Genomic DNA, 27,097 nt, shown 5'->3' on the forward strand with positions numbered 1-27,097 from the left:
GATGTTCATTACTGTGCCTTCTTCGCAGTCGCACATAGAGTTGGCGCTGAGGCGCGAAGAGGTCTCACTCGGCATGCTGGTGAACCTGAGCTGATGGTCGTGCAGGCGAAATTCCGCAAGGAGTTCAACGCCAAGGTTCTGATCTCGACGGATCAAGTAGTGGTGGACCATGAAGGAACGACGGTAAGACGTCGGCTCCTCCTGCTGCCGTGTGGTTGAGCATGAGGACTGGCAGTTGCCCTGGAGCATCCTTCAGAAGGTCCCGAACCTCAACAGGATCTACGAGCCGATCGTGGCGAAGCATCGAGACACCAAGTTCTTGAATGAGTTCCAGGGAGACTTCGACACGGTCTCTTTCTCGCACGGTCCTCTATCTTCTGATTCCTCCCTCTTGCTCTCAGATCCTTGACTTCGACCCCTGGACGGAACGATGCAAGAACGGCGACTGGAAGGTACCAGGAAGGAACAGGTTGCCGAGCACATGCGCGGTTGCTCGTGACTTGATGATGGTGGGTGCAGAGAATTCTATGACTGGCACGGGCCATGGTACGAGTGGCTGAGAAAGTGAGCAGGAGCCATATCGAGGCACTTGCTGACTGGCCCGCAGGTACACCAAGGGCTTGTTGACGAGGAAAGACGTTCCCGCGGGGTGAGCGATGACTGTGTGAGGCAGCGAAGAGTCACAGGCTGACAGGTCCCTTCCTCCGTACATGAAGAAGACCGAGATAAGAAGGCAGATCCGAAAGTTGGCGTGGGAGAAGGTCAAGACGATCCATGTTGCGAGAGGTGACATCTCTTCCTTCATCTCCTCTTCCTTCGCCTCCTTCGCCTCCTCCTTCACCCCCCCCCTTCTCCTCCTTTCCCTCTCCTCCTCCTCCTCTTCCTTTGCGTGCTCCTCTACATGCTCCTCCTGCTCTACCTGCGACTTCTCCCTGGCTCCATCTCAATCCTGCTCCTCGCAGAGAAGCGCCGCTTGAAGAAAAAGCTTCAGCAAGCTCAGTCCAAAGACACCAAGACGAGCTCCGGGAGACCTCGCCGAGAGGTGAGCAGCTCGTGAACGTGTGAGGTTATGATGAGAGTGAAGCAGGGGAGGCGGGGGGATCTCTCCTCGTCCATGGAGGAGTACTCTCAGGAGGAGACGCAGCCAAGAGTCGTCAGGCCTCAGCCTTCCGATCCGACCAGCGAGCCTCCCAAGATGTCCAAGTTGTGCAGCAAGAGCTCGTTCCTTCAGAGCCTGTTAAGAGCCAACTGAGCCGTGTCGTCTGTGAGAGTGAAAGATGACATGTCTTGAAAACTAGCCAGCTATTTCCCAAGTTCCGTTTGACGGGAGTCAATAATGAAACGGTCCAGCCCTTCAAAATATTAGTTAAGTATGTTTCCATTGAGCCCGCCCCCGATGATCACACAGGAGATTTTTGCAATCCAGTGTTTCGACATTAAGTGGTGGTTTGCTGTCCTCGAGGAGTTCGAGCTCAATGCTCGCGAGAATGGCGCATGCGGCCTTGAGGGCGACGGGAGCGGGAAGAGAAGGGATGATGAGAGAGATGAAGCAGACGAGAGGAAGAAGCTGGTTGCTCTCGTCCTGCTCCTCCTGCTCCTTTTCCTCGGCCTCTCCTCTTCACCTTCACAGTGAGCGAAGAAGCTTCCATGCGACGCCTTGTGCTGCGAGAAAGAAAGGGTTCTTCTATGAGCTTGGACTGCTCTTCAGTAAGAAGAAGAGGGACGAGAGAGGCAAGGCACTTGATGAGGAGGTAAACATGGGGCGCTTCCCCGAGATGAACGAGCTGCATCGGACAGGAGGGAAACTTTTCGATGCTGACGACAACTTAGTCCCGGCATCAGACTCAATTATCTTCCCCGACGTGAAGTGCTTCACGGCTGATGGCAAGGAGCACGACCTCGTGCAGATCTTGAGAGGGAAGGTGACGTGTGTCACTGTCTTCATGCGAGACTTTGCGAGACCGATGCTCAAGTCGTGGGAAGAGCACATAGACGAAGTGAAGCAGGAGTACCCTCAGTTGCAGGTACGCGAGATCAGGACCAGCTCCTCGAGAGCTGTCGACAGGTCTGAGTGCCATGGCAGGTGGTTCAGCTCTCGTTTGTGGAGGGGGTGGCCTACCGGCTGATCAAGGGCTGGATGATCTCATCTATGAAGAAGAGGATCCAACCGGACAAGCATGATCGGATCCACATGTGTTTCGGTTCTAGCGATGAATTCAGGAAGGCGCTCCACGTGAAGAACAGGCTGGTAGACGTTTCATGACGACTGTGTTGCTCCTTCACCCTTTGGTGTCTTGACAGGTAGCATACATCTTCCTCGTGGACAGCCAAGGAAGGATGCGTTGGCAGTAACTCTAACCTGTCTCCCTCTCATGTGCCTCACATGGTGACAGAGCAGTCGGCTACCCGCTTCCACACGAGGCTCGCTTCATGAGGAAATCTGTCGGCAAGGTGGGAGGTGTGAGAGCGACTGAGAGACGCTAATGCAGTCGCAGCTGATGGAGGTTCGAAGCCGGAAATGACAAGGGCAGAGGGGAGAAGCGCGCGATTGTTTCATTATCCTCCAGCAAGACGTGAGATCGTCGCTCACTGCTTGTACAACTCGAACTTTGAGTTGAGCTGCTTCGTGATCTCACGGCACAAGAGATGCCATTCCAGCCCGTAGAGCTCTGAGAGCAAGTCAATGATGGGCAGCACATGGCAGCGACTTGCCGATGGAGTTTTTGTCTTGGTGGTAAATCCTGATGGTCTTGAGTAGAGTCTTCCTCATCATGGCGTCCGAGAAGTCACTCGGGATCTGGAGCAGCAAGGGATGAGTTGTGGCAGGCAACGGCTTGTTGGTCCTCACCTCGTTGGGATTGTTCCGTGGGGGATGATACTTGAAGACATGCTGCAGGAGAGCTTGTGCCGACTTCTTAGAAGCAGCCTGATGAGCAGAACATCAGAGAGTGAGAGAGAGTGGGAGGGCAGGAGGCGACTTTGATCTTGTCTAGCTGAGGCTCCAGATCCTGAAAGGGTCTGTGAGAGGAGAAACCAGTGGGATGGAACATGCCTTCATCACGGGGCCGCTCAAGTTGGCTGCTCGCATCGCCTCCTCCTCTGGGACCAAGGTGAGGAAGGAAGCGACGAGAACATGAAGGTCACCTTCCATGCGCTGGCGAGCCCGTTCAGCAGCACGCCTGTTGCCATCGCTAAGAGAGATGTCATCGAACAGGCAGAAGATTCACTTCTCTGCTGCTTCCTCCTGCTCTCTTTTCGCACGAGCTTGCTCGTCTTCAGGTCCATGCGCTTGCTGCTTTGCTTGCTGTGGAGCATTTCCTCGAGCCTGGAAGAAACCGAAGTAGTTCTTGTTGCCCTCAGCCTTCTCCTTCTCCTGCTTGTCGTTGGAGCCGGAGGCCTTGAGAAAGTTCACGACAGTGAGTTTCACATATCAGACCTTCGCAATCAGTTACACTACCGTGTCGGGCGCATCACAAGGCCTGTCGTCTTTCCACTTTCCTTTGTAGACTTTGCCTGCCGAAAGAACTTTCAGGTCCCATCTCACTTCTCTTGCAATGCCTGCCTTGGTTGGACGTGTACGTTCCTTGTCCGTGTTTCTTGCCTTCTACCCACTCTCCTTCGTAACGTGCACCGTTTGAAGCTTTGAAGATGCCGTAACCGTGTTTCAACCTGTCAAATCCCATGTGACGAATGCTTCAGCATCCTCGTCGTTCTCACCCATTCTTGGTCTCTCCTTCGTAATAATCTCCATTCGTGTACTTGTAGGTGCCCTTCCCATGCTTCTTGTCGTTCTGATGTGCAACACTCACCACCATGAACATGATCGCGTTCGCTCAATTGAGTACCTTCCATTCGCCATCATAAGAACTGCCATCGGGCCTGACATGCTTTCCACGCCTGAAGGAAACCGCAGTTTCATTCAATCAAAAACCGCAATACAGGCAGGAAGCAATCAGAACGCGCTAACCCCTCTTTCTTGTTGTTCCTCCATTCGCCATCATACACGTGCCCATCACTGGAGGTCAAAAGTCACCCGACAGGCTGTTGCTGTGCAAAAGCACCTGCTCGACGACTTTCCGCGTCCATGCTTCACGCCATTCATCCACTCTCCCTGATAGACACCACCGCCATCCTGCAAGAAAAGGACACCAAGAGCATCAAATATCCTACATAACACTCCGAGCTACTCACTGCAGATTTGAACGTTCCTTTGCCGTGCTGTTTGCCATCCTTCCATTCACCCTCATATACTCTTCCATCCGCGCATTTCAAACACCAAATCCACATTGAACACCTTCTTTCCACTGCAAAATAATCAGCAGGCTGCAGACCACCCAGCGGGTTTACCGTCCCAACAAACGTATCCCCACTCTTGTATATGAGCTTTCCATTGCCGTGCTTCTGGTCATTCTGATATTCGCCCTCGTAAACAGAGCCATCCTTGCGCGTGTATCGCCCAGTCCCATGCTTCTTACCGAAGTGAAAGTCTCCGACATAGTGATCGCCGTTGTCGTACATGTAAGAGATGTTGATTCCATGCAGCTGATTCCTAGAAGTTGGTCCCTTGTGAGCGTTGGGTTGGGACCCGTGGGCTTGACTCGCCGATTCATTCTCTTTGTCGTTGACATTGCCACGTGCAGCTCGAGCAGCTTCCGCCTTGTCTTGAAGCGTTTGAATCTTTGTCTTGAGAAAGCTCACCCAAGCCCCGGCTTCTTGAGTCGTACTGGCCTTGAAGCTGAAGAAAATGTTTGCATCATCTTTCCTCCTCAACGTGAACTTTTCGCCTTTTAGATCCTTTGCATTTTCACTCAGCACCCAGTCGACCAAAGAAAGAATCTGACCATCATCTGCAACTGCGATCTTCTCCTGGGCTTTGCTCCCTTGGTTTGCCCGGAAGACTACCACCTCAGCTTGCCGCATATACATTACACCATGGGACACCCAGCACATGAGTTTCTCCTTCCATGCGCTTTCAAACATGTTTCTGCTCTCACTCTTCTTCAGCAGCAAGCCATGGCATTCGCTGGTGAGCCACGGCTCTGCTGTACTGGAGGCCATCCAGAGGTAATATTCTCACGCCCAACCTGATCGACCTGTGGGTCGCACAAACAAGTGGAGGAGAAGAAAGGTCTCAGGGCCCCCCAGGTGTTCTCACTCTCTTGTAACAACCAGCTCTCTTCTCCATGCGCTCCCCGAGCTTCTGCCTCTCCTTTCTAGCCAGCGAAAGTCTCCCTTACCATGCCATCACGCCACTGCTCCGACACCGAAAGCCACCCTAAAGGGAGCGACGGGGGTGTTGCAGTAGGGGGGTGGGTTCTAGTTCTATAGACCCGGTGTATTTTAAATAAAATTACATATCTGAGTAGGGGTACTATCAAGAACGGGGGGTATCATGGGTCATGCATTAATTATTTTCGAGGGTGGGGTAGTTTTGAAAATGAGAGCACTGTGCCTCGTCCCCGCACTTGCCCCATATCTGCTGAAACTCATCCCCCCCCTATCCGCGGACAGCGAAGAGCCATGGCCCGGGGTCGACTGTCATGGCAGGGAGGGTTGGGCGCCGCGGCGTTGGGTGTTGGGTGCGCATGCTTGCTGATGATGATATCTTTGAGAGGGATCACGCCGGGAGTCCGGCTGCAATGCACTTCTGCTCTTGATTGTGCGAGCAAGCGGTATTTCAGATTGCAGGCCAGATCGAGGAAAGCAAGAAGAGCTGCGCTAGTCATGAACCGGCAGGTTCACTTGGGCGTCTTAGGGAGATCAGCTGACATTGCTGAAAACATTGGAGGGTCTTTGGCTGCTGTAGGTTCGATGAGGAGAAAAACTCCCAAGCTGATGCAATCTCCATTCGTCAAGACGCTGGGACCTGGCCCCGAGTCCCCAGAGAACAATACAAAGACTGCGCCACTTGAAGCTAGCTTCACACGCGGCAAGGACTTGAATTCTATCTTTCATCGTTCACTGTGGAAGCACAACGATGAAAGTAAGACGCACCCTTTCCTTGTGTGGACTGCTGATAATCTGAAAACCGTCGAATCGGATTACGACGATGACAACAAACTTATTATGAATGGTGTTAACGTTGACGGCAGTGACATGTTCAACAAAGTTATTCCTCTCCCTGCAATGAGAGGGGAGAGAATCGCTCACTTGACCAATGCCAGTGACGCTCAAACGGAGGAGGCCAAAAGCTGGAACAAACTTGCATCTGTTGGAGTGAACGTTTACGGTTCGCTCTTCTCAGACCCAGTTGCTAAAGGAAGCCACTCGGACGGCCTGTCTGATCAAGAGGAGTCGAATGATCCTTGCAACGAGGCCTACGTCGATTCTGTCTCGGGGATGCAAAATGAGTACAATTACTGGGACGACGATCATGTCAAGGACCCGTCAGATGTTGCTCCCTTGGAGCGTGCAAGAGTAACCGTATCCAACAAGAACTGGCAAAAGGCCGTTCCAAATCCTGCATGGCAGCCTTATGCCAAGCTCTCCCGCTCAGGGTGTAAAAAGTAGTTTGTGTTAACCCAATTAAACCTTTTGAGTGTTTATCTCGATCTTCAGTTCTTGAACGTCTCACTTATTCTTGATGAGTTTCACTGGCAGTGAGCTCTGTGCCATAACGTTGTGAGGTTCGTTCGAGCTCGATGTTGAGCGTTCGGCTCCAACAGTTTTGGCTCGTTTGAGTTGCAGTTCTCCAAGCTTCTCCCAGTTCCAACATTCGGGATCATTGATGTCCCTTTGAGCATCATTCGGGTCGTGCTTCACCAGTCTTACCACCTGACACATTCGATTCAGGCAGGAGCACAAACGACAGAAGCCTGGTATATCAGATACCTTCCGACCATGCCCTGGCAGAGGCAGGGCTTTCACACCGCTGGATGAAGAATCAGGTTGTGAATGGGAATGGAATATTCAGAGCTGAGCAAACCTTGAGACTCCAGATGAGAACGACTCGGGCACTTTTGCTATTGAGTTGAAACAATCTTGCACCTGCACACTGAATCATTGTTTGCATTGAATGAAAGATCAAAGGGAACAAAGCGCAAAAGGTATCTTGCAGACACTCCATTATAGGAACACAACACACCGTCTCAATGCATGACACAGCTTGAAGTGAAATGCTTTGGATGGACGCTTCCAAATCTTGTCTTATCATTTCTGCTACTCCTCGATTCGGTGTACTTGTTGGATCATCACTGACTTTCCGCATCGCTGCAGTCTGCGCAGACAGAACGTTGAAGCAGATAGCCTTAGTGCGATGATAGCCAAGAACGCTAGTGCTACGTTTGAACCGTGACAAGCAGGGGCAGGATAGAAGGATCAGATTGGTTCAGAGACGAGCAGCAGCGGGCGGAGGAGCAAGGAGGGAGGCAGTGGGCCCTCAGGGCTGTAAGGCAGGAGGGAGCAGAACCACTGAGTAGGGCCTCTGAAGCGGCAGACCGATACTAGTACAGGCCCTTCCGACAGTCATCACTCGGGTCGGACCCTCAGCCCCGCCGGCCCCCGGCCCGTGGGACGGCCCGGCCCGTGCCTGAGTGCCGGGCCGCAACGGTGGGAGCCTCGGACCCCCGGCGGCCCACTGGCTGCCGCAGTGCCGTGTTGGACAGGCTGCCACCGGCGCGTTTTTCCATCGTTTTATTTCACAGATGGTCGAAACTTACTTTTCTTCTTGCGCCCGATGCTTGTTGTCTCAATATCTTGTTTCTTGATATTTCTTGTTTCATTTTAGACTTTGTGTTCTGTTTGTAGATTTGGTCACAAGATCGATATTCTAGCAAACAGCCATTACCTGGATGCCTATCTCTATCTCTTGAATCTTACTGCTTAAGATGTCCTGTAATGTATCAAGTGAGCCAGATGGTGCTATTCCAAACATGATGTACTATATGTTCTTGCTCAAGCTTTCTGCGTTCCATCATTAATGCATTTGCTTTCGAAGCTTCGAATTCATCAGTGTCAGATATCAGTTTTTGTAAGTTCTGCCCAACACTCTTCAAATCCAACTGTAAAGAGAAATCAAACGCTCCCATGAAAGAACTTAGAGGCAATATACGGATTCAAGCTCCCACTGAAGCCTCTGCCTTTCTTCTTGCTGCTTTTCATACTTTAACTTCAAGCTGCTATGAAGCTGGTCCAATTTTTCTTTTGACGTGTTAAATGATGTTCCATTGGTAGATACTGGCATATTTTTGAGTAGCCAATGAACTTCAGCCTAGAATACCCAAAAGTGCAAATTAGCGTAGCTCATTTAAGACGTTTTCTCACCTCTTCAGAAAAAAACATTGACACAAAATGCTGAAAATCAATCTTGTTCTTATCAGTTCCACTTTCTTTTCGTTCACTCAACGACTCATTCAACCGCTTGATTGCATTTGCTTTGTCGGCTGAGTTTTGAATTTTCAAAAGCGAACATAAATCTGAATGCACGAGGACGATTACTGCAAAAACTAGGAATGAACAAAATACCTCGATTGTTGTATATCGCACTTATCAATTCTTGTGCGGTCACAGCATTCTCAGGATGTCTACTTATCAATTTGAATGCTGAACTGATCTGTGTAACCTGATACAGGCCAAATATTTGATCAAGCAGCACTCGAATGGAAGAATCAAATTACCGTGGGCCCACAGGTCGTACTGGAACCTGGAATTTCGTCTGCTTGGCCCAAGTGGTCAACCTCCAAATTATGCGGACGAGCAGATGAAGAATTGACCTGGGTCAGAGCTGCTCTTCTTCAAGCTCTTTGCTGCTTTTTTTAATTTCTCTTTACAATCCTGGCAGCACTTGTCATGTTTGGGAGCAAGCAGTAACAGGTATCAAGTGGTTCTTGGCGATCTTGCCTGGAGGCTTTTATCGGTTTGATGCAGATTGATGGATGTTTCTAACATTTCATTTTGCTTTTCTCGCCACCTTTGACAGATCGATCAATTACATGTCAATTCAAAAGATTGATTCACGTTCGCGCATGGCTGCTTCTCTGTAGCAAAGCATTGAGCAGGTTCTTCATGCTTGAGGCGTCTCGTGAAGATGTTGAACTCTCTTTCTCCGCCAAAATCTACACTCTCGTCAAAGAAGGCCTGTGCAACTTGAAGATACAGTACTTGTAAAGCTTTTTGGCCGTACTTTTCCAGTTCGACTCCAACCAACTGGCGTGTATTCAGCAATCGAGATTTCTGCAAACATGGAGCGAAGATAGACACATCAGTTCCCCGACGCAATACCTGCAATTCTCGAGAGCTTTCCCTTCTTGAAGCTCGCAGATCTTTCAGCTGTTGGACACGTTCGTAAATTTCAAACATCATGATTGCATCAACCACAGAACATTCAGTAAGATGCGTTGTTAGGCAGGGAAAGGGGAGGATCTCAGCCCAACGCTGAGACTTGACAACACAGAGCACTGCTTGCGAGTGAAATTGCATTGGGAGGCTGGCACAGCCAGTAGGACGCGAGGAAGGGGCATCACCAGCGTGTCAAGTCTGCTGAGCGGATCGTCCTCCGTCCTGGAAGTTGACGCCATGGAGCAGTAGTGACTCGCCGGGCCTAGCCAAGGGCTAGCGGAACGTTATTAGGGTACGGGGGTGGTAAGGACCGGAAATATGTAGTAGGGACAATAGTAGACAGAGGGGGTGGGGGTGAAGGGGAAAGGGGTGGGACCCTCTAAGCTGCAAGTTGCCCTGGATCTAGAAGTCTGTATGCGACGATGATGGTGAAAGAGATGAGCTCGAAGACGCATGTGTGTTTGTCTTGTTGCCTGTATCAGATGCTGATCACTCTCACTCCATTCCTCATGTTGCTTCCTATACCTGCCGTCAGCAGACCTGGCTCATCTGTAGCGGTAGATGTTTTAGGAAATGTATGAGATGTCGAAAATGATTCTCTGATCTGTCCTTTGGTTGACATGTATTTTGAAGTGGGAATATTTTTCCAAGGGCTGTAGATTGCTCTTTAAAAACCATAGTATTGGTTATGTTCTCGAAATTCAAGTTTTCAAGTTTCCCCGCACGATTCTTTGTCATGTAATAGATTGAAAGATTGGTTTTGGTAAGTTTGCATCTTGAAGTTTTATGTGTCGTTGGTTTGAAAAAACGAGAGAAATAATGACAAGATGGCCGTAACTTCTTGAATCTACACAACTACGTAACTCCTTGCATTTACACAACTACTTCTGTAGGGTCATCCGTCCCATTGCGCTTCCACAACACTAGAAACTAGGTTATCCTGGCTGATATCTGCTATCCAATTAAAGAATGTAAGCACTCTAGATTGTGTTTGCAGGAATGAATATGAGATACGTCCAAACGTCCATCGCACTGTTGGAAAGACAAGTTTCAAGCTAAAACATTGGCTAATCACATTCTGTCTGGGTGATCTAAACACATTCATTCAATACAAACATTCTAAAGACCCTTCATGCTTTCACGCTTTAACATACGTGATGAAGAGCAGTGCATTTGGTACAAGATTAGCAGATATCATTGTTTGTTCATCGCTGTACTCTCGTGCTGGAAAATGCGTCCTAAGAATCATTCCATCAATACATCTGTGATCAAAATGTCAGTGCGTTCATAATCCTACAAGGCACATTTCAATACTCACGTGTGGCTTTTCAAGAGTGTTTTGAGCTCTGCTATCGTAGAACTGTGCGCTAACACAACTTCATAAGTCACATTCGTGTCCTGCATAAAACGTCACTCATTGAAACTTTGTTTCTCCCCTCTTCCCCCTGCATCTACATTGCTCTCTGTCAATCTCTCAATTCCTGTCTGTCTGTCTGTCTGTCTGTCTGCCTGCCTTCATATCACACAGACGCACATACACTTGTTCACACTTGAGCTACAAGTCGCACAGACATTACCATCTTCTTCACTCTGACGATTGTCCTTTCTTTTTCGCTCCTTTCATACTTAGATGGTATTGGAAAGACTTCCGCGTCCTCTTTGGACCGTTCTCTAACTGGATAAATCCTCTTTTCTATATCCTCCTGCCATGAAACAACGAAATCAGTGGAGGTGCACATCTAAGTGCAGGACGCAGGGAAAAGCAACCTTGATATTAATAATGTTGCCACCAGGGCCAATAACAGAATTCGGTAGATTCCTTAGAATGTCTGGAGCTTTGCTGTTGCCAGCTGCAGTAGGATTCCAAATTTCTTTTCGTGAAGCATTTGAAACAGCCGCTGCGGATCCTGGTGCTGCACCTCTCGAACCAACAGAATGCCCTTCACCTTTAAACGCTTGGAAGTTGCTTGCCGCATCGCGACTGTACTTTTCTTTAAGTCGAAATTCAACTTTGATTGGAACTCCATCAGGATACTCCTCCTTTAGTTCCCATGGAAAGTACCCATCCATCAAATCTTTCACCAGGAGCTTCGATTCTTTGAGTTTGTACGGTCGAAGTGGGCCACCTCTAGCAAAGATCCCATCTTGATAAAATGTATAGCTCACCTACAAAGCACGGAATATTTGCATTAGATTAGACACATGTTGGGAGATGGCATCTCCTGAGAGCAGACTTTACCTGCGCCTTCTCTTTCAGCTTCCTTATTCCGTTATGTGCTACCACTTCTTTCTCTCCCTCTCCAGCAATGAAATTCAATTGCTTGACACTAGTCAATATCTGTGCTGGATCAAAAGGAGTTTCCAAAGCCTCAGGGCCACTTCTATCACTCAGGTCGTTGCCGTCTTGTTCTGAAACTTCCTTTCCTTGTGCGACTTCTTGGTTCCACATCCCTTCATTCATTTGCAGCGGTTGCGGGTTGGCAGAGCTCTTGCCAGAGCTAACACTGTCTCCAACCCACTCCATTCCATAGTCTCTCAAAAACTGCTTCATCTCTGTATTTTCCTTGATCAGAGTCTTATTTTCATGGTCTGCTCTTTTAAGAAGTTCCCTCAGTTTGTTGTTCTGCTCCCTCATTGCAGATAGATCTGGAGTGCTTTTACAACGACCGAAGTTGGGGTCAGCATACTCATTCTTTTCGTTCGTCGATGCATCTTTTGCTGCCAGCGCTGATTTGAGCTCAGCGATCTCCGAGTCCTTGCCTTTGAGCAACTCTCTCAGCTCTGCAGCAGCCTTCTCCGCATGTCTCAGACGTGATGCCATAGCGCTGACAAGGGACATGTCGTGGGCATCGTCGCCATTCTTTCCTCTCGCACTCTTCTTTTCTGGCTTGACATCTACGGCACTTGCATCCTCTACAACCTTATCAATGTCACTGAGGCGCATGTTCTGGATGAGACGTTTCTGCAGTTCTGCGTCTTTGTCATGGCTGATACCGAAGCGCAACGGCAGTCCGGTTGCCTTATCATGTGAAGGGTAGGGGCAACGAATAGGAAGGAGAGGCTTGGCCTTGCCCTGAGGCATGGCGACCTTCTTCTTGACCTCTTTGTCCACGTTGGCCATGGACGAGAGAAAGCGCGTTGGGGGAAGAAATCAAAAACGACTATGGCATGATCTGGTCCCAATAGAGCTATGGGAAGTTTATGGGATTCGAAAGCTGGTTCAATACTTTCCTTCGTTTTTTTGTCAAATTTATTATCTCACGATATTTCAAACCACAAACTCCCCTACTAGGCTAGAGTCAGTTCACGGAAGTTCCATGGCCGAGGTCGGCGCTCGGATGTTTTTTAACTTAACTTTGAGTAAAGAAGATGTAGCAGTTGGTTCAGCGTTTCTCCATGCGAGGGATCTCTCACGGTCGTGTATCTCTGACATCGACAGACTCGGCTGAGAGACTACTGGCAGAGCCTCGGACGGCCGGGCGTGCCGGGCCCGGAAAGACTCGGAGACTCGCCGTCGGACTCGAGAGAGAAACTGAGTCTGGGCATTGCAATAATTATTGTAAATGGAGGATGTACTCTGTGAATTACTTAATACCAAAATGTAGTACGCAATTGTCCTGCTTGGTACTATCTAAACCTACGGGCACGGGTCCGCCCAGGAGCTTGTACCGGGATGAGCTAAAATTGTTGTAGACTGTGAACCCTCCTTGGTTGTCCCCTCCAGGATCAGCCGTGTGAACCTGAACAAGGCTGAAACGTGTTTGCTAGGGCTTCAACCTCGGTTCACCATCAACACACCGCAGACTTGATAGAGAATGTCGTCCGGCAATGCACCATCGAAGGCGAACAAGACCATCGTAGACCGTCCGATGCCGAGGGGGAAGGCAGAAGTGAGATAACTTCGTTGATCTGTCTTGATGCATCTTAATCACTCTTGTATATCGATCAGGTGAGCCTCAGCTCCTTCTGCTTCTTGTTCTCCGAAATAGTTCAGTATTGTCAAAACCGCGTCAACACGACACAAGAACTAGAGAAGATGGTCAAGAGATGTTGGAGGTTCAGTCATCTCTGAACATCACATGCACACAGCTCGCCGAGATAGGACATAATGTGGGGGTACGAATGCTAGAATTGAGCTCGCTTCGGGAGAAAGCAGGATTCAAGAGAGAGATAAAGGTGTGCAGCTGACCCCTAATTTCACTCTTCATCAACGACTTTGGCAGATTGTTGGGATTTTGAGTTACATCAAAGACACGATCTGGAAGGTGAGAACATCTTGCAATCGTTCACTCCAGTCGTGATTCTCTCATCCAGGTCATGTTCGGCAAAGTCGCAGATTCGCTGGAGAGAGTGACGGACAAAGAAGACGAATGTGAAACCCTTTTGAATTATGCCTTTGTGCGGTGGGACTGATATCAATGTTTGTGGGCATGTTTCTGGGCCCTTAGATATGATACACGAGAAGGATCCTCTTGTCAACACATACATATCCGTCCCCAAAGGTGTGTGTGCATACGAATGTTTTTCCAGCTGTCGGTCATTTCCCTCAGAATACGGGCATCTGAATTGTGCGGCGTTCGTAGCGGGGATTGTTCAGGGGATTCTTGATTCTGGTTGCTCCTTCCGTGCCCTTCCCAAATCTCACTGCCGTTGTGCTGCAGCTGATTTCCCTGCACGCGTGACAGCTCATACTGTTCCCGTCGGTGCCGACACACGAACGACAATCTTGGTCAAATTCACGCCACAGGTTGGACTGACATCAATGCTGAGCAACCTTGACATAGTTGCTATCTAGGTGATGGAACGAGAGAAGCGGATCGCATAAGTTTTTGTAAAGAAACATCTTATCAATCGCTCATTGCATCGCTCCTACGTATATCTGCCCACACAGGAGCGTGATCCGAGGGACCCTGCCAACCTCTAACCTCCTTGTGCACCCCTCTGAGAGCCAAGTGAGCGGAAGATTACACAATGATCGTTACCCTTGCACGAAACGATCCGCCAGGTGCGGCGATAGCAGGATGTGATCAATTCTCATGCCCTTATTCTATTGGAGGAAATCACTTGCAAGTAAATGGGGAGGTAGGTGGAGACCTTCTCCCAAGACCCTGCCCGATAGTCCCAATAGGAATATTGCTTCTCCTTGTTTGGTTTGATCTGCAAGGCATCATACAGTCCCTGTGCAGCAAGGTCATTGCACAATGCACATAACGCAACGATGTCTCTGAGCCTGACCTGGTAAACGAGGGATCGATACTGCGACCGACAATGCGGATGCACGACAGCATCGCTGGACAGATCTATGATATCATAACAGTCTTCATCTGATCAGATCTTCAGCAATACTGAGCTCAAAATCCTGTCGAAGAGGTTAACACACCTCGAGGGACGGTGTTGAAATCCCCCATCAAGACCAACGGCATGTCTGACTGCGTCAAGCTCTTCACGCGGCCGTAGAGAAGCTTGCTCCATCTCAATCTGTAGTCAAACTTCTCGCTCCCAACAGGGTTGCCATTCGGATGGTAGAGATTGCAGATGGCGATACCTTGCACACTGCACTGGACGTATCTCGCTTGCGGGTCGTGCTCGTCATCTTCGGGCCCCTTCAGACCAAACTCGACATTCGTCATGGGATGCTTGGACAGTGTTGCAACACCATTGTATGACTTCTGACCCAAGTGGACGTGGTGATAACCGAGCTTCGAGAAAGTCTCAGCCGGGAAATCGTTCTGCTGGCACTTAATCTCTTGAAGCGCAAGCACATCGGGGCTGTACTCTTGTATATATCTGCGCAAATTCGAATTCAAACTGGCGTGTCACAAGTACATGCTCAACCTTTCAATAAGAGGTAATCGTTGCCTGACTGAGTTCACATTCCACGTCACGAGGCGAAGATTCTTTTGCCCGCTGGGATCCCTTGAGCAACGAAGCCTTCTTACGCCAGGCATCATGGTTCGCAATATCCTCGATTGATGGCTCAAATCTCTCTTTGAAAACTTCATGTTCCGCAGGCTATTCGTGTTGGTGACGATAAAGGCAGAAGAAGCTCGTGTGAAGGAATGCACGTTTGCAACGACAAGAGCGATGAAGTAGATATAATAGCTGTGTCTGACCTTGTAGAGATTCATGGAAGCATAGTTTCAATAGGCTTGTCTACGATCTCTATGCATAACTTCCTTCTCCTGCTCCTCCTGCTCCTCCTGCTCCTCCTGCTCCTCCTGCTCCTCCTGCTCCTCCCGGCTGCGAGAGGGGAGGCCTTGTAAATTTTGCGATGCGTTCCTTGATGTTTCCGTGCTCATACCGCACCAGCGAATTCAAATTCCTTCCCTTGTGCCCTTTAGCAACGAAAGAAAAAAAAGGGACGAAATGAGCACACCACCCCTTGAAATAATTGAAACAATCAAGCTTTTGTACCCGGTGCTTAGCGGTTTCCAGATATTGACTAAATATTGTTGATAAGCAGATCGTGTCAACAAGGCGAGGTTACGGCAAAATGGCGCGCGGGTGAGGCAGGAATCAGGTGACAGAGCGTGCAGAAGAGGACGCGAGAGGAGAGCAGCTTGCGAAGAAGTGACAATGACGAGGAGCAGGAAGCTTCGGGCCCTCGTTCCTCTGCTTTTCCTCTTGACATGGACCCGTGGCTCAGGTGCATCTCACAGTCGAGCTAACAGCACTGCATCGCCTGAGTTCTCATCTGGAGTTGAGCAGTTTGTGGAAGAGAGGATGGAGGAGAGAGTGACGTCGGAAGAATCCTTCAGCATCAACAGACTGTGCTCTCCTGAAAACGACTTGGATCTCAGATGGTCACAGGAGGTAAACCCCTACCGCGTTGGGTTCGCACCCTTTGCAGATGGAGGTCTACAATCCAACGAAGACATCCAGGCATCGTTCTTGACCTCATCATGGAACTCTGATAGGGCAGAATCTTCCTGCACGTCGGATGCCGTCAAACCAGCAAATATGCAGAGGAACTCTGAGTACACCATTGAGCAGGGGAGCACCCAAACGGACCTTGTCGATCACGACAAAGAACTTCTTGATCAGCTCATAGAGCTTTACCGTAAGCGCCATGGGGAGCTGCCAACAGACGATATTGTATATAGGTGGTGCGAGACTTTCAGGTCTGCAATCTCCAATCAGTGTCGGTCTGTTGCCAATCAGACCGCAAATCGATTTCTGCACGTTTCGGGCATGTACGTGGACTTTGACCGATCAGTGGTATATAACACGCGTGCAAAAAGAAGAAGTGCAAGGCTTCTACCTCAATGTCAGCACGTGTATCCCGACGGTTCTCGATGTGGTTTGATATCTTCTTTCGTGCAATTCCCTGAGCATGACGCAACCCAAGTTACGAAGCTCATGGTTTGCCGGCTCCACTCGTCCACGCAAAGTTCCAAGAAAATCGAAGAAAATTGCGAAAAGAACCAGAAGCGCTTGTCGGAAAATCGTAAGAAAGTTCCCAAGAAGAGCGGCAAAAGCGTGAGCTCCGTTCATTGTGCCTCTCCGGGATGCAGTCGTACTCCTACCTACGGTGATATATCAGCCATTGATCCAGCCATGCAAAAAGCCCTTTACTGCAAGCGACATAAGCTTCCGCATCATCTGAATCTTCGACACTTCAAGTGTCAGCATGAGGGTGGTTGTATGAAGCAAGCCTTGTGGGGAAATCCGATCGACCGTGTGAGATTGTGGTGCGCGAGGCATGCCAAGAGCGGTGACATGAACTTGTCAGAGAAGAGGTTGGTTCAGATGCGCTCTTGTGTTCCCTGACTCTATTGGCAGATGTGAGTTCATCACTGGATGTTCTAGAAGAGCAGTGTACGGGCTGCTGGGAGGCAAGGCGAGGCACTGTCGCGCCCACAGGGAGCATGACGAGAGGGACCTAGTGCACAAGCATTGTGAGTTTGTGTCCAGCGATGGAAGCATCTGCACTACTCAAGCATCTTATGGTCAACCTGGTGGCCCTTCGAAATTCTGCGGGAATCACAAATTACACTGTCATGTACAAACTCGAAGATCTACGAAGATTCAAAGCCACAGTTTGTCGAAAGGCGGATACCTAAAGCACACTGCGCTGTTTTCTTCCAGCCAGATCACTCCATACGAAGCACCTTTCTCCATTTCAGGCTTCATGTGAATATTGTTGTTAATTATGATTGCTTTGATTCCATAGTTGTGTTGAATTTTGACTCGTTTTTTTTCGGTGTAGAATAGTATTGTGTGAAATGTGACTAATGTAAAGTTAGAGAATAAATCTGAATGAAGGTACTATACAATCAACAGCTCGAAAATGGAATTGTAGAACGTCTCTTTCTAGAGTCATTGGTTCATAGCTTTTCTTCGTAGCCAAGCATTCTGCTTGCTTTCAAGGAATGGACCGTCTTTGGCTTTGGGGATGCCGTGATGAACGCGTATCTAAAATCACGTGAATTTCAGACTCAGATGCAGTAAGGACCACACACCATCTGTGCGAGCTCTTTAGTGGCATGATCCAGAAACTTGTTGCCTCGTAAGATTTGTAACCGAGCAAGAAATAACCTAAAAAGGGTCATCCAAGGACTCGCAAGCTTGACTTCACCTTCTTTTAGACTTCTTCATTTCTGGAAACAAAGCAATCAATTCAGTATCGTCAAACCCGCGAAGAAGATCGTCTATTCTCCTGATCCCAGCGTTCTTCAAGTCTTCAAGGTGCGACAAATACCCCAACCGTCGAATAAGCTCGACGAACTCTCTTTCCCCTTGATAAAATTGACCGAGCGCAGTGATGCACAGAGAAATCACGTTGCAAGATGACAGACTCGCTTGAAGAGCACTGTCCTCATCATATGCATTCCTTGTATTGCTTTTCAATTTATTCGCTCCGGCGTCATCAACGTCTTCTTTTCGTTTCTGAATCCTTGGCCAATGTGAATTGCCTGCCGTTTCATTGGAAGCCACATTGTTTAAATCATTTTTTCGATAATTTGCTGATCGTTTGATTTCTTTTAAGCTATTTTCTTTGAAAGGACTGATGAATTCCTTCTGATGGTCCTCCGCATAGTGTATTTGACTCGCCTCAGACAGTGTGAATTTTCCTTTGATTTGTCTGCTTTGGAGAATAGCTGACAACGAAAACCTCAAACTTCCTAATAACACGGGTTCTGTCTTTCCATCAAACTTGTTCAAAACTCTGATGATAAGAGAGCCATTTTTGGAATTCATGTCCTCAAATGCAAAAGTTTCGTTCCATGTCGGCAAAGTTCCATCCGGGAGCAGGTGGCGAAGAGATTTGGTTGTATATACAGTATTGAACACCTGAACCTCGCAGGTAGGATCAGACGTTCTGTAGTCGGTGAGCTTCTTGTCCGTTATGCTTTGCATTCCATGGACCTCCACAGTGAGATCAAATTTGTTTTCTGTTTCTCTCTCAACGCTCATTTCTTGAAAACTGTGTATGATAACGGAAAACTGTTCACACAGGTCGTTTTGCTTTTTCTGAAGCATCGGATGTCAATATAGCAGAGAAGGAGCTTTTTGCATATACCAGCATTGCTGAAACGTCATCAGCTCTGACGCACAGGACTTTGACAGTTGTCAATGCCACTACACAGAGCGGGAAGCATCTTCCAGTTAGCACAGAGCCCTCAGCAAAACATGCCCCTTCATCGTTAGTGCGTGCAATCTCAACAAAATTCTGTTGAAACGTCGTCTTGTCTATCTTGCTACTGATGAATTTGCAGTCGGCTGTTGTTTTTCTTTCATATACCTCTCAAAATTTCAGTGAAGATATTCGTAAGGTCATCACTATTCACCCCGACAGTTCCTTCCTTCAAAATCATAACTTTGGAACACTTCTCATCATCAAAATGCATGATAGTCCCTTGTTCAGCCACTTGCTGGAGTCAAAGCGGTTATCAGTCGATACCTCGCGTATCATTCAAGGAGACCAGCGTTGTGTTCTTGACTAGATCCGTGAAGAACTCAGAGGAATCCATGTGCAAAACAGCAAATGATAATCTATGCCGATGCAATTGTCTACGTCAATGCTTAGTGAACACGCCCTGTGTTGTCAAAAATCTACATCGGAAGCTCGATTCGCAAGTTGTATTCTGGGTCAACGTTGTTTCTGATCTGCGCTGAAACATCAAAATGAATGTTCAGTGTATTTCACTGTCGCTACGGTTGACGTGAAGAATTCTTGATCATCGACTGTGATCATCACCTTGCCAGCCCCAAGTCAAAGATCTCGTCGAAGGTCATAGGGCATAAACCTGAGAGTCGCAGAGTATGACACGATCCATCTTAGGTAAATGATTTGCTCTCAATACCTTCAAAGAGATCTTGTCTTGGTGAAACTTGGTCTCAATCTTTAGGGAAGCTTTCTTCCCATCCAACCCAGTGATGGAATGTCCATATTTGTCTTCGAGACCTTTCAAAGAGCTTCACAAAGAGACGAGCTTGCTCAGCAAGGATCAACGTAGTTCAAAAGTCTCCCATTCTTGCAGTTTGGAGCAGTCAAGTGTGTGTGTGGCAGTCCCAACATGTCTGGTGGCTCGTCAGCACAACCAAGATGAAGTGAGTTCCCCTTGCTCCTACCTGCTGCCGAAAAGCAGAGGCCCGAAGAGCTGCGAGCGCGCGAGAGTCGACCAGACGCCCTCAGCTCTCAACCGTCTGACCCTCATCGGGGGGTTTCGGTTGTGCGAAGCCTTGGCAAGACGGAAAGTTGTGGACCTGCAGTTGTTTTATCAAAGTGACGTGGGAGAGAAAGATTGATAGCAGACGTATGGATGCTGGACAAATCAGAATTTCCAGGCGAACCCAAGCAGCTTTTGATATCTTCTTTGTCTCGAATCGGTGAGACGTATCGGAAACCTGATCCACGAACAATACGAGAACTTTTTGTATCAACGAAGGATGATGTCAAAGGCGAGAACTGTAGCAGATCATGACAGGCATCCAAAAGGAGGTCAACAAGCAGTCAGAGCATGGCCTGCAAGAAACAGAACAAGCTTACGTATCTCTCCTTCCAGACACCGATGCTGTGGGGACACATGAGTTTGGAACTTGTGTCTGCTTGCGCTGAACTATCCACATAGTTCTCCTCTCTCCTCGCTCCTCTCCTCTCCTCTCCTCTCTCTTCCCACCCTCCTGCCTCCGACATGAAAGCGTCCCCTGGGCAGCCGCCTACTGGTAGCCCAACTGACCCAATGCCGCCCACCCCTCCCCTCTTCCACTTCCAGTGCTCTAAACAGTGGGGTGTCTGTAGACGGCATTTCCGGGGGTAGTGTGAGAGTGAAACAGGTGATATCTAGGGGGTGGGGTAGGGGGTCGGTATGAGGGATAACACAAACTTGGACATGCTGTAGATCCGGCCTGATGGAAGATGAAGAGAGAATGGCAGATAGAGGAGAAGGGGAGGGGGAGGGAGGGGGAGAGGGAGATGAAGTGCAGTACGCCAGCTGAGGAGGGTGAGTGCGAGCAAGCGAGTGTGAGATATGCGAGAAAGGCAGAAGGCTAGCGGGCGGGCGGAATGCAGAGGAGGTTTGGGAGGTTGAACTCGATACAGATCTTTACCTATTGCTAGAACGCGATGAAGCTAAGAGGAGAAGGCTTGTGATATGTTATAGTGATGGAGTGAAATTGTGATGCGAGAATTGACAGAGCGATGACAGGTTTGAAGCGAGACATTCAATGTCGTGAAGATGTGTAACGTAGCCTGAAGATGCCCACACCGACATTTCTGATGCTGAGGACGATGTCGCTGTTGATGGCGGCGATCGCAACAAGAGGTTGGATGGTGTGATGTGAAAGATGAGAAAGAAGTCGAGGTATCCGTGTTGATTTTCACCGAAATGCCAAAGAAACCAGCATACGCTGCTCGATGCCCTTCGGCATTGGACCCTGCAGCTGCCCCATTGCCGATCCAAGCAAGAGATCTTCTCCTTGAAGCAAGAAGCTTGAACTCACGTGAAGAACCTGCCTTTGAAAACACTCCGATCAGGCGAAAGACAAAGGTTGAACTGAGGTCTTGCTGTTTTGCATTCTTGTGCTCCATCGTTGAGACGTTTCTTTCAGCTCTGACTTTGAAGGAGGAAATTTTGAAGGAGAAAAATTGAAGGAGGTCATTGTGGCCATCTGGCGTACCTGTGAGGAGGAGGCGGCGAGTGATGCGTATCAGCTTAGAGATGTGAAAGAGAAGAGACTGAGGCTTGCTAGAAATCTCAAGGAGCTTGTCCGAAACGACCTGGTCATCTGCTGCTATTTCTTCACGACATCCGAGAACGAAGTTGGGGAACAAACTGCTTGGGACCTTCTCTTGAAAGGAATACAGCATAGTCGTGTCACTGAGATCACCAAGGAGTTGATTCAAGTCTTGGTACTGGTTGTTTCCAATGTTGGATTAGGTAGAGCAAACCTGGAGAGCATCCTTAGGTAATCCACCCCTCAAGTCTGATTTCTGTTGAGATCTTCCAAGGTCCATGTTCGTGGCTGGTGAGTGGCAGCCCAACGCTGGCAAACTCGTGCAGGGCATGTGCGCGATGGTGCAAGGGAGTTTGGGTGAAGGCCAGTCCCCCGGGCTGTTGAGTCCGAATGCTTTCAAGGACTCAAAGATGCACAGCAGGGCCGCTGCTGAGGTGAAGAGGCTCAGTGTCTGGTGAACCCTTGCTCTGACATGTCCTCGGCTGGGCACTAGCAGGCCCATCCGAGATTCTTTTTCTTTGATGGAGCACATGGAGGGCTTTACCTTGGAAGCGCAGAGAAGTGAGAGTTGCCTATGTGGCTGCCCTACATGCACTTCTCAAGTTTGCTCCGTCATTGCAGGCTATGGGGGAAACAAGGCTACGCGATAACGACATCCTTGTGGGTGAACAATGCGTCCACCGACGTTGCGTTTTTCTTGTTCAGCATCACGGAGACAGATCAAGTTGACGAAACGAACGAGAAGATGGTCATGGATGTTTGCATCTGCGAGGTCCTGACACATGATGTCATGTTTGTGGATCTGATTCTTTTGTGTGACAGCACGGATTCATCTTCAATGTATTCATCGATTCACACAAAGTTTTCCATGAGTTCCGTGTTCAGATTCCGCAAAAGCGATGGTAACATTCTATTGTGAAATTGCAGAATGTCTTGCGATTTTAATCCTTTTGAATCTATAGGTTCAAGCTTGCTGTCAACCATAAAAGCAGCTCGTTCTTGTCAAAGTCTGAAGTCGAGATCTGGATTGACAATCGGCGATATTCGCATTCCATCCCGATGCCGAAGCAAGAAGGTGAATGGAGAATGCTGGTCGCAACTCCTCACCTGCGCTTTCAAGGATTGTTCCGCTTGTATGCGGGATGTCCCACGACAGACACGCTCAACATCCCGACAACCGTGAGATGGTCCAAGTCGGTTTTGCCTCTCTCCTTCTTCAAGGGTCTCATGGGGACCTTTAAATTCTTCCCCACCTGTTTGAGTGAGGCGGAGGTCCAAAGTCAGCTAGGCGATGCGGTTGCTGCTGCGAGCTCGGACCTGCTGCGCTTGCTGACTTGAAGCTTCAGCAGACAACAGGCAGCGATGAATTGCTCGACGCCTGCGCGTCATTCTCAGCCTATCCGAGCCATCTGAACAAGCACATACCCCTCGGTACATTGAGCTGCACCCCGCGCTCTTGATCTTACATGCCTGCTGCCACACAGTTGATGGAAGATCGTTTCCTAGTTCTCAGCTCTGTCTCAGCTCAGGAAATCCGACGGCCTTGATGATCGGAACCTTAAAGCTTGGAGGACAGCCAAACTTCGCAGAATCGTTGGAGTGTCTCGGTGGACCAGGTAGTCGTGAGTTTCGTGCCCTCGGTGAATTCACTGAGTTTGTGAACAAGCGATGTTCCTTCCTTGGCTCGCAGCATGCTTTACGGTGCCAACACAAAGGGAGGACCAGGGAGATGAGGTCTCGGGGAGGAAGAGCTTGTGCGACAGCGAAGAGATTTTCTTGAGCTTCCTACTATTGATGCGATCTTTCATATGTCACGATGTTTTCCTAAGAGGAAATGGAATGTTGGCGCCGGATGGTTACTCAGGGAAAAACCTCGTGTTTGACCAGACTGAGAATGAAGGTGAAATCCCATGGATAGCGAAGCTCATGACGACAGTTGAATCCATCTTTTTCCGAATCCCTTCTTCTCACCTGACACCGGTCTGCTGCATTCAAAGATGTTCTGCCTCTTTTGCTGACTGCGGTGAACAGGAGATATTCTCGGCCGTCTCATTGGTAGTGAGGATGAGCGCGTACGATAGCTTTGAATGGCCTGAGACAAACCTGGAGAGGAAGTATTTTGATTCAGACAAGGGGCGAGCTGAGTTGAAGGAGCTGGAGAATGTCTTGGCCTGGTTGCTCCATGTCGAGCTATGGGCCGGAAGGTGATGTAGCTTACATCTCAGCATTTTTGCGATGATGAATGACTTGGTTCATTACAAGAAACGTGGAAATCGTCGAGCTCGTGATCAAGGAAATCCGCAATGCTGCTGCTCTGAACAACTCCTTGTTCTTCAAAATACTCGGGTATCATGGTATGGAAGGGCTTATCAAAAGCATCTTGTGCGTCATAACTTGACTGTCGTAGCTCTCTTTGATTTCATGATGGACCTTCTGTGGACTCCCGAGTCAAACTCCCACACGATCTCGATCATCAATGGTTTCCGTCAGGACGCCCCCAATGGCGAGGAAGCGTCTTTGCGTGAGACCATGTTCGAGGCACTCGACAAGGTACTTGCTGCTTCCCTTGGGCTCCCGTTTGAGTATTTCTCAGCTGCTGGGGCAAGAAGATGAATCGAGTGACTACGTGGAGGCGGCAAGGGCTGACCAAGAGTTTTGGACCTTCCTATCCTCCACTCTCGCCCAACGGGCAGGTTGACCATCACATGCGGCGCTGCATGTGCTTGTGGTGTAAGACTTGTCTGCAGACCCCAGCTATCGTTGCTTCTGCCTCACTCACTCGCTGCATCTCTGCAACCGCATCTTCGAGCTTGACATCTCGGGCAATGGCAACGGGCTGCTTGTCAACTCTCCTGACTGGAGGTGCATCCTGCTGGAGCTGGTGATGCATCCCAGGACGATCTGGTTTTCTCTGGCGAACATTGTGATCTACTATGCTCTTCTCAAACCTTCAGAGAAGCACAAGTTCTTCTCGCAAGGAGGGTCATCTCTGCTGATTCACAACGTCCGGTCCTGCATGAAGGCCCTCCAGGTCGAGGAACACCACGAGGCGCAGCACGCATCTGCCTGGCAGCATACCCTCGTCTACGGTTTCATCCTGGACCTGTCCGTAGACGATTGCTTGTTCACGAGGAGGCTGCTGTCAGAGGTACGGCCCACTCCTGTCTCCTTGCACGTGAAGTCGTCTCTCCTCAGGGGGTTTTCAACGCCGGCATCCTCGACTCGTCGATCCTAGAGGGGCTGGACTGCATCCAGTCCCCGATGTCCCTCTACATCGACAGCGAGCACTGCATCCTGAGGACTGAGATGATACAAGTACATCCCCTGATGGCTCCTCCCCTTCTCCTCATTGCCTGCAGGTGATGCTGGAGATCCTGGAGGTCTGCAACTCTACCTTGCGGCAGCAGGTGTGCTGGGGGCTGTTCTTTTCTCTCTCTGCTCACTTTGATTCTCCAAGGCTGTCAGTGAGCTCGTCCTCGTGGTCAACCGCTCCCACCAGACGAGGAGCAACTTCCTCTCTGTCCCGGATTGGGAGCAGAAAATCGTCAACCTGGTCAGGCCACCCCGGCTCCACAAGGCGACCAGGTGGACGGGGTTGCCGTCAGTCGTGACGTGGCATCAAAACCCGACTCTCGTGCTGAGGGGCTCGTGGGCAGCGACGCCTGCTGAGGTCGAGCGGATGTCGCTGGACCAGGAGCTGTCGCCGATCGAAGAGCTCGACGCCCTCATGTGGCTCACGACCAAGATGATCTCCAGGCTGATCAGCGACAGGATATTCCAGGCGGAAGGATGGAGGTCCTTCGTCAATGTGCTTGCTGCCTGGAAGACTTCAGAGCTAGTCGAGCACGTGTTCGCGTCAGGTAAGATCGCTGCATCTGAATCAGCACGCAACACGTCGGAGCGAGACTTGATGACGTTGCTGTTCAAACATGCCTGCCTCGTCCTGCAGGATGTCATATCACAGGTTGAGAAGTGGGACTCAAACATGACTATCCCAGAACGAGAAGCCCCAGTCTCGACCCTCACCTTGCGTGAAAACTTCGGGGGAATTCTTGCAAGTTTGACATATTCTGAGCTCTCGTTTCGATCAGCGTACGGAATGATGTCATCTGTCCAAACACCAACAAGACTTGTGTGGGAGCACTTGCAAGACAGCACAGACTGCTTTGCTCATGCGTCTCTGCTCAAGTTGTTGTCGGAATCATTGAATGCCTTCTGCATAAGGCTCGGGCTTGATGGCACGAAGTTGCCTGCCACCACCTTCGGGCGAGAGCTTGTGCTGGATAGCAAGGGAAAGATGTCTGTCTTCCCTTGGACTCACTCGGCTTGGAGCATGTTGATGGCGTCGCTCAGCGATCAGCTGGGAGTGGACGAGTTTCGCTCTGTCTGTCAGCGGTTGGTCTTTCAGGTCTGCCTGCTTGTGCTAACTCCTCGTCTGCCTCCTCCCTGACCAGCTCCCAGGGCATCGGGCGGATTGAAGTCGACCCCCTCGCTCTCCCTCGTGCTGCTCTGACGGTCCAGCGATTCGAAAAGCTTGAGGTGACGTGGCTGGTGTGGAGGGATGGAAGTGATGGGGGCGTGTGCAGAGGGCGCTGCTGTTCGAGACCGAGTACGAGGCGGGCGATCGCGGAGAGCTGCGAGGGATTTTGATGGAGAGCAAGAGGCTGGTGATGGACATGGTGGAGCAGAGCGACCGATCGGTGACGTGGAGCAACGTGTTGAAACTCTTCACGGGCAGGACGTCGAAGCTGGACTTCTACATGATGTCAGACCCCACTAATGACGTCGCTCGTAAGATCTTGCTAGACTTTGAGGACGAGCTGCTGCGATACTCCGAGGGCCTCGAGTTCGGGGGCCAGTCGAGGCTGAGGGCTCGGGGAGCGAGGGAGACGGAGGACATGGCAGCCTTGCGGACGGAGGCGTCGAAGAGGACCGAGACCCTTGCGCTGGCGGAGTCGACGAGGAGGCTCAAGATCGAGAACCAGCTGAGGTTCCGACTCAACTCTCAACGGACCAAGTGGAAGACTATCCTCAAGGAGAACTGCTCCGACTTCACCCTGTGGCTAAGCTTCAGCGACAGGCGGGGGCTTTTTGGGGAGGACGTTTCAGTGTTCGGGCGGTACCAGAAGCACGACACGGTGGAGTGTGGGGGGTTGGGGTTGCGCAGGAGGGTGAAGCAGTCGTCATGGGGCCTCCTGTACTTGAATCTCGACGAGAGTCAGGTGAGATTGTTGTTTCTTGTTATCGAACGATGATTGCTTTCATCTCTGCGCGATCTGTTTCCTCGTGCTGGGATATACTAACGTTTCTCTCTGCCTAGTTGTCATATTCTGCCCCGGCCACGAAGGATGCTGTCGTCGAGCGCCAGGAGCATGCGTTGGACTACATGTTCCAACATGGGCTCGCGATGAAGTCTGCCCCCCGATCCAAGAGTTTAACCGCCATGGATGAGTCCTCCCTTGACCTGGTGCTGGACGTGAAACTTCGGGACCAGGTCGACAAGTTCGAGTGCTGCCTTGTGTCGGCTCGCGGCGTTGTCAAGGGAATCCTGCTGCTGCAGGGGAATCGTCTAAAGTTCATCCCATCGGACGTGCAGGACAGGTGCTACGGGTACAACGAGCCGGTGTACATCAAGGAGACC

The 27,097-nt window shown here is 49.8% G+C and overlaps 9 protein-coding genes across 9 annotated transcripts in view; 5 read left to right on the forward strand and 4 right to left on the reverse strand.

Moving 5' to 3' along the window:
- Positions 1-1,252, forward strand: part of GUITHDRAFT_102482 (hypothetical protein) — a gene marked incomplete at both ends in the record, with an annotated part of 4,872 nt that extends 3,620 nt beyond the window's left edge. The window contains 9 exons of the mRNA XM_005838790.1: positions 29-61; positions 106-183; positions 236-349; positions 402-469; positions 520-564; positions 608-649; positions 695-786; positions 963-1,042; positions 1,088-1,252. Coding sequence (XP_005838847.1) covers positions 29-61; positions 106-183; positions 236-349; positions 402-469; positions 520-564; positions 608-649; positions 695-786; positions 963-1,042; positions 1,088-1,252 — 717 coding nt within the window. The remainder of the gene's footprint in view (positions 1-28; positions 62-105; positions 184-235; positions 350-401; positions 470-519; positions 565-607; positions 650-694; positions 787-962; positions 1,043-1,087) is intronic.
- A 505-nt stretch (positions 1,253-1,757) lies between these two features.
- On the forward strand, positions 1,758-2,577 carry GUITHDRAFT_102483 (hypothetical protein; the record flags this gene model as incomplete). Its single annotated transcript, XM_005838791.1, has 5 exons — positions 1,758-2,024; positions 2,084-2,248; positions 2,302-2,348; positions 2,394-2,458; positions 2,513-2,577. 5 exons carry the CDS (start codon positions 1,758-1,760, stop codon positions 2,575-2,577), a joined length of 609 nt encoding a protein of 202 aa, XP_005838848.1.
- On the reverse strand, positions 2,571-4,569 carry GUITHDRAFT_92528 (hypothetical protein). The gene is made up of 14 exons (XM_005838792.1): positions 4,192-4,569; positions 4,062-4,132; positions 3,968-4,015; positions 3,846-3,897; positions 3,718-3,791; positions 3,563-3,669; positions 3,458-3,513; positions 3,228-3,397; positions 3,145-3,179; positions 3,053-3,099; positions 2,979-3,008; positions 2,849-2,926; positions 2,713-2,797; positions 2,571-2,669 (listed from the first exon to the last, which is right to left on the reverse strand). Exons 1-14 carry the CDS (start codon positions 4,516-4,518, stop codon positions 2,587-2,589), a joined length of 1,263 nt encoding a protein of 420 aa, XP_005838849.1. The 5' UTR covers positions 4,519-4,569; the 3' UTR covers positions 2,571-2,586.
- A 951-nt stretch (positions 4,570-5,520) lies between these two features.
- GUITHDRAFT_134205 (hypothetical protein) lies at positions 5,521-6,510 on the forward strand (the record flags this gene model as incomplete). The annotated part of the gene is made up of 1 exon (XM_005838793.1): positions 5,521-6,510. The coding sequence occupies one exon, from the start codon at positions 5,521-5,523 to the stop codon at positions 6,508-6,510; it is 990 nt and encodes a 329-aa protein (XP_005838850.1).
- A 60-nt stretch (positions 6,511-6,570) lies between these two features.
- Positions 6,571-8,027, reverse strand: GUITHDRAFT_102486 (hypothetical protein; the record flags this gene model as incomplete). Its single annotated transcript, XM_005838794.1, has 7 exons — positions 6,571-6,774; positions 6,832-6,871; positions 6,926-6,987; positions 7,085-7,216; positions 7,659-7,736; positions 7,787-7,831; positions 7,881-8,027. The coding sequence occupies 7 exons, from the start codon at positions 8,025-8,027 to the stop codon at positions 6,571-6,573; spliced, it is 708 nt and encodes a 235-aa protein (XP_005838851.1).
- A 2,387-nt stretch (positions 8,028-10,414) lies between these two features.
- On the reverse strand, positions 10,415-12,397 carry GUITHDRAFT_134207 (hypothetical protein; the record flags this gene model as incomplete). The annotated part of the gene is made up of 7 exons (XM_005838795.1): positions 10,415-10,538; positions 10,595-10,674; positions 10,732-10,785; positions 10,854-10,979; positions 11,044-11,126; positions 11,223-11,442; positions 11,516-12,397. The coding sequence occupies 7 exons, from the start codon at positions 12,395-12,397 to the stop codon at positions 10,415-10,417; spliced, it is 1,569 nt and encodes a 522-aa protein (XP_005838852.1).
- Positions 12,398-13,047: 650 nt separating this feature from the next.
- TRS31 (trafficking protein particle complex subunit 5) lies at positions 13,048-14,133 on the forward strand. The gene is made up of 9 exons (XM_005838796.1): positions 13,048-13,166; positions 13,226-13,315; positions 13,366-13,452; positions 13,500-13,541; positions 13,591-13,648; positions 13,725-13,778; positions 13,827-13,889; positions 13,938-14,023; positions 14,072-14,133. Exons 1-9 carry the CDS (start codon positions 13,092-13,094, stop codon positions 14,099-14,101), a joined length of 585 nt encoding a protein of 194 aa, XP_005838853.1. The 5' UTR covers positions 13,048-13,091; the 3' UTR covers positions 14,102-14,133.
- GUITHDRAFT_65587 (hypothetical protein) lies at positions 14,124-15,224 on the reverse strand (the record flags this gene model as incomplete). The annotated part of the gene is made up of 6 exons (XM_005838797.1): positions 14,124-14,217; positions 14,259-14,323; positions 14,371-14,454; positions 14,512-14,600; positions 14,657-15,063; positions 15,112-15,224. The coding sequence occupies 6 exons, from the start codon at positions 15,222-15,224 to the stop codon at positions 14,124-14,126; spliced, it is 852 nt and encodes a 283-aa protein (XP_005838854.1).
- Positions 15,225-16,770: 1,546 nt separating this feature from the next.
- On the forward strand, positions 16,771-17,143 carry GUITHDRAFT_43314 (hypothetical protein; the record flags this gene model as incomplete). Its single annotated transcript, XM_005838798.1, has 2 exons — positions 16,771-17,019; positions 17,066-17,143. Coding segments are annotated over 2 exons (327 nt in total), but the record flags the coding sequence as incomplete, so codon positions are not given.
- Positions 17,144-27,097: the final 9,954 nt, after the last annotated feature.

The sequence above is a fragment of the Guillardia theta genome, assembly GCF_000315625.1.
Source record: "Guillardia theta CCMP2712 unplaced genomic scaffold GUITHscaffold_10, whole genome shotgun sequence".
NCBI lineage: Eukaryota > Cryptophyceae > Pyrenomonadales > Geminigeraceae > Guillardia > Guillardia theta.

Bases quoted from the DNA above. Each gene is read 5' to 3' on its own strand.
- GUITHDRAFT_92528 (XM_005838792.1), bottom strand. From the start codon at position 4,518: ATGTACGACAACGGCGATCACTATGTCGGAGACTTTCACTTCGGTAAG. The intron at 4,133-4,191 runs GTGAGTAGCTCG...CTTTTCTTGCAG, and splicing joins AAGGAACGTTCAAATCTGCA to GATGGCGGTGGTGTCTATCA. The intron at 3,100-3,144 runs GTGACCTTCATG...CCTTGGTCCCAG, and splicing joins GGCTCGCCAGCGCATGGAAG to AGGAGGAGGCGATGCGAGCA.
- TRS31 (XM_005838796.1), top strand. From the start codon at position 13,092: ATGTCGTCCGGCAATGCACCATCGAAGGCGAACAAGACCATCGTAGAC. The intron at 13,453-13,499 runs GTGTGCAGCTGA...CGACTTTGGCAG, and splicing joins GATTCAAGAGAGAGATAAAG to ATTGTTGGGATTTTGAGTTA. The intron at 13,649-13,724 runs GTGAAACCCTTT...CTGGGCCCTTAG, and splicing joins GACGGACAAAGAAGACGAAT to ATATGATACACGAGAAGGAT.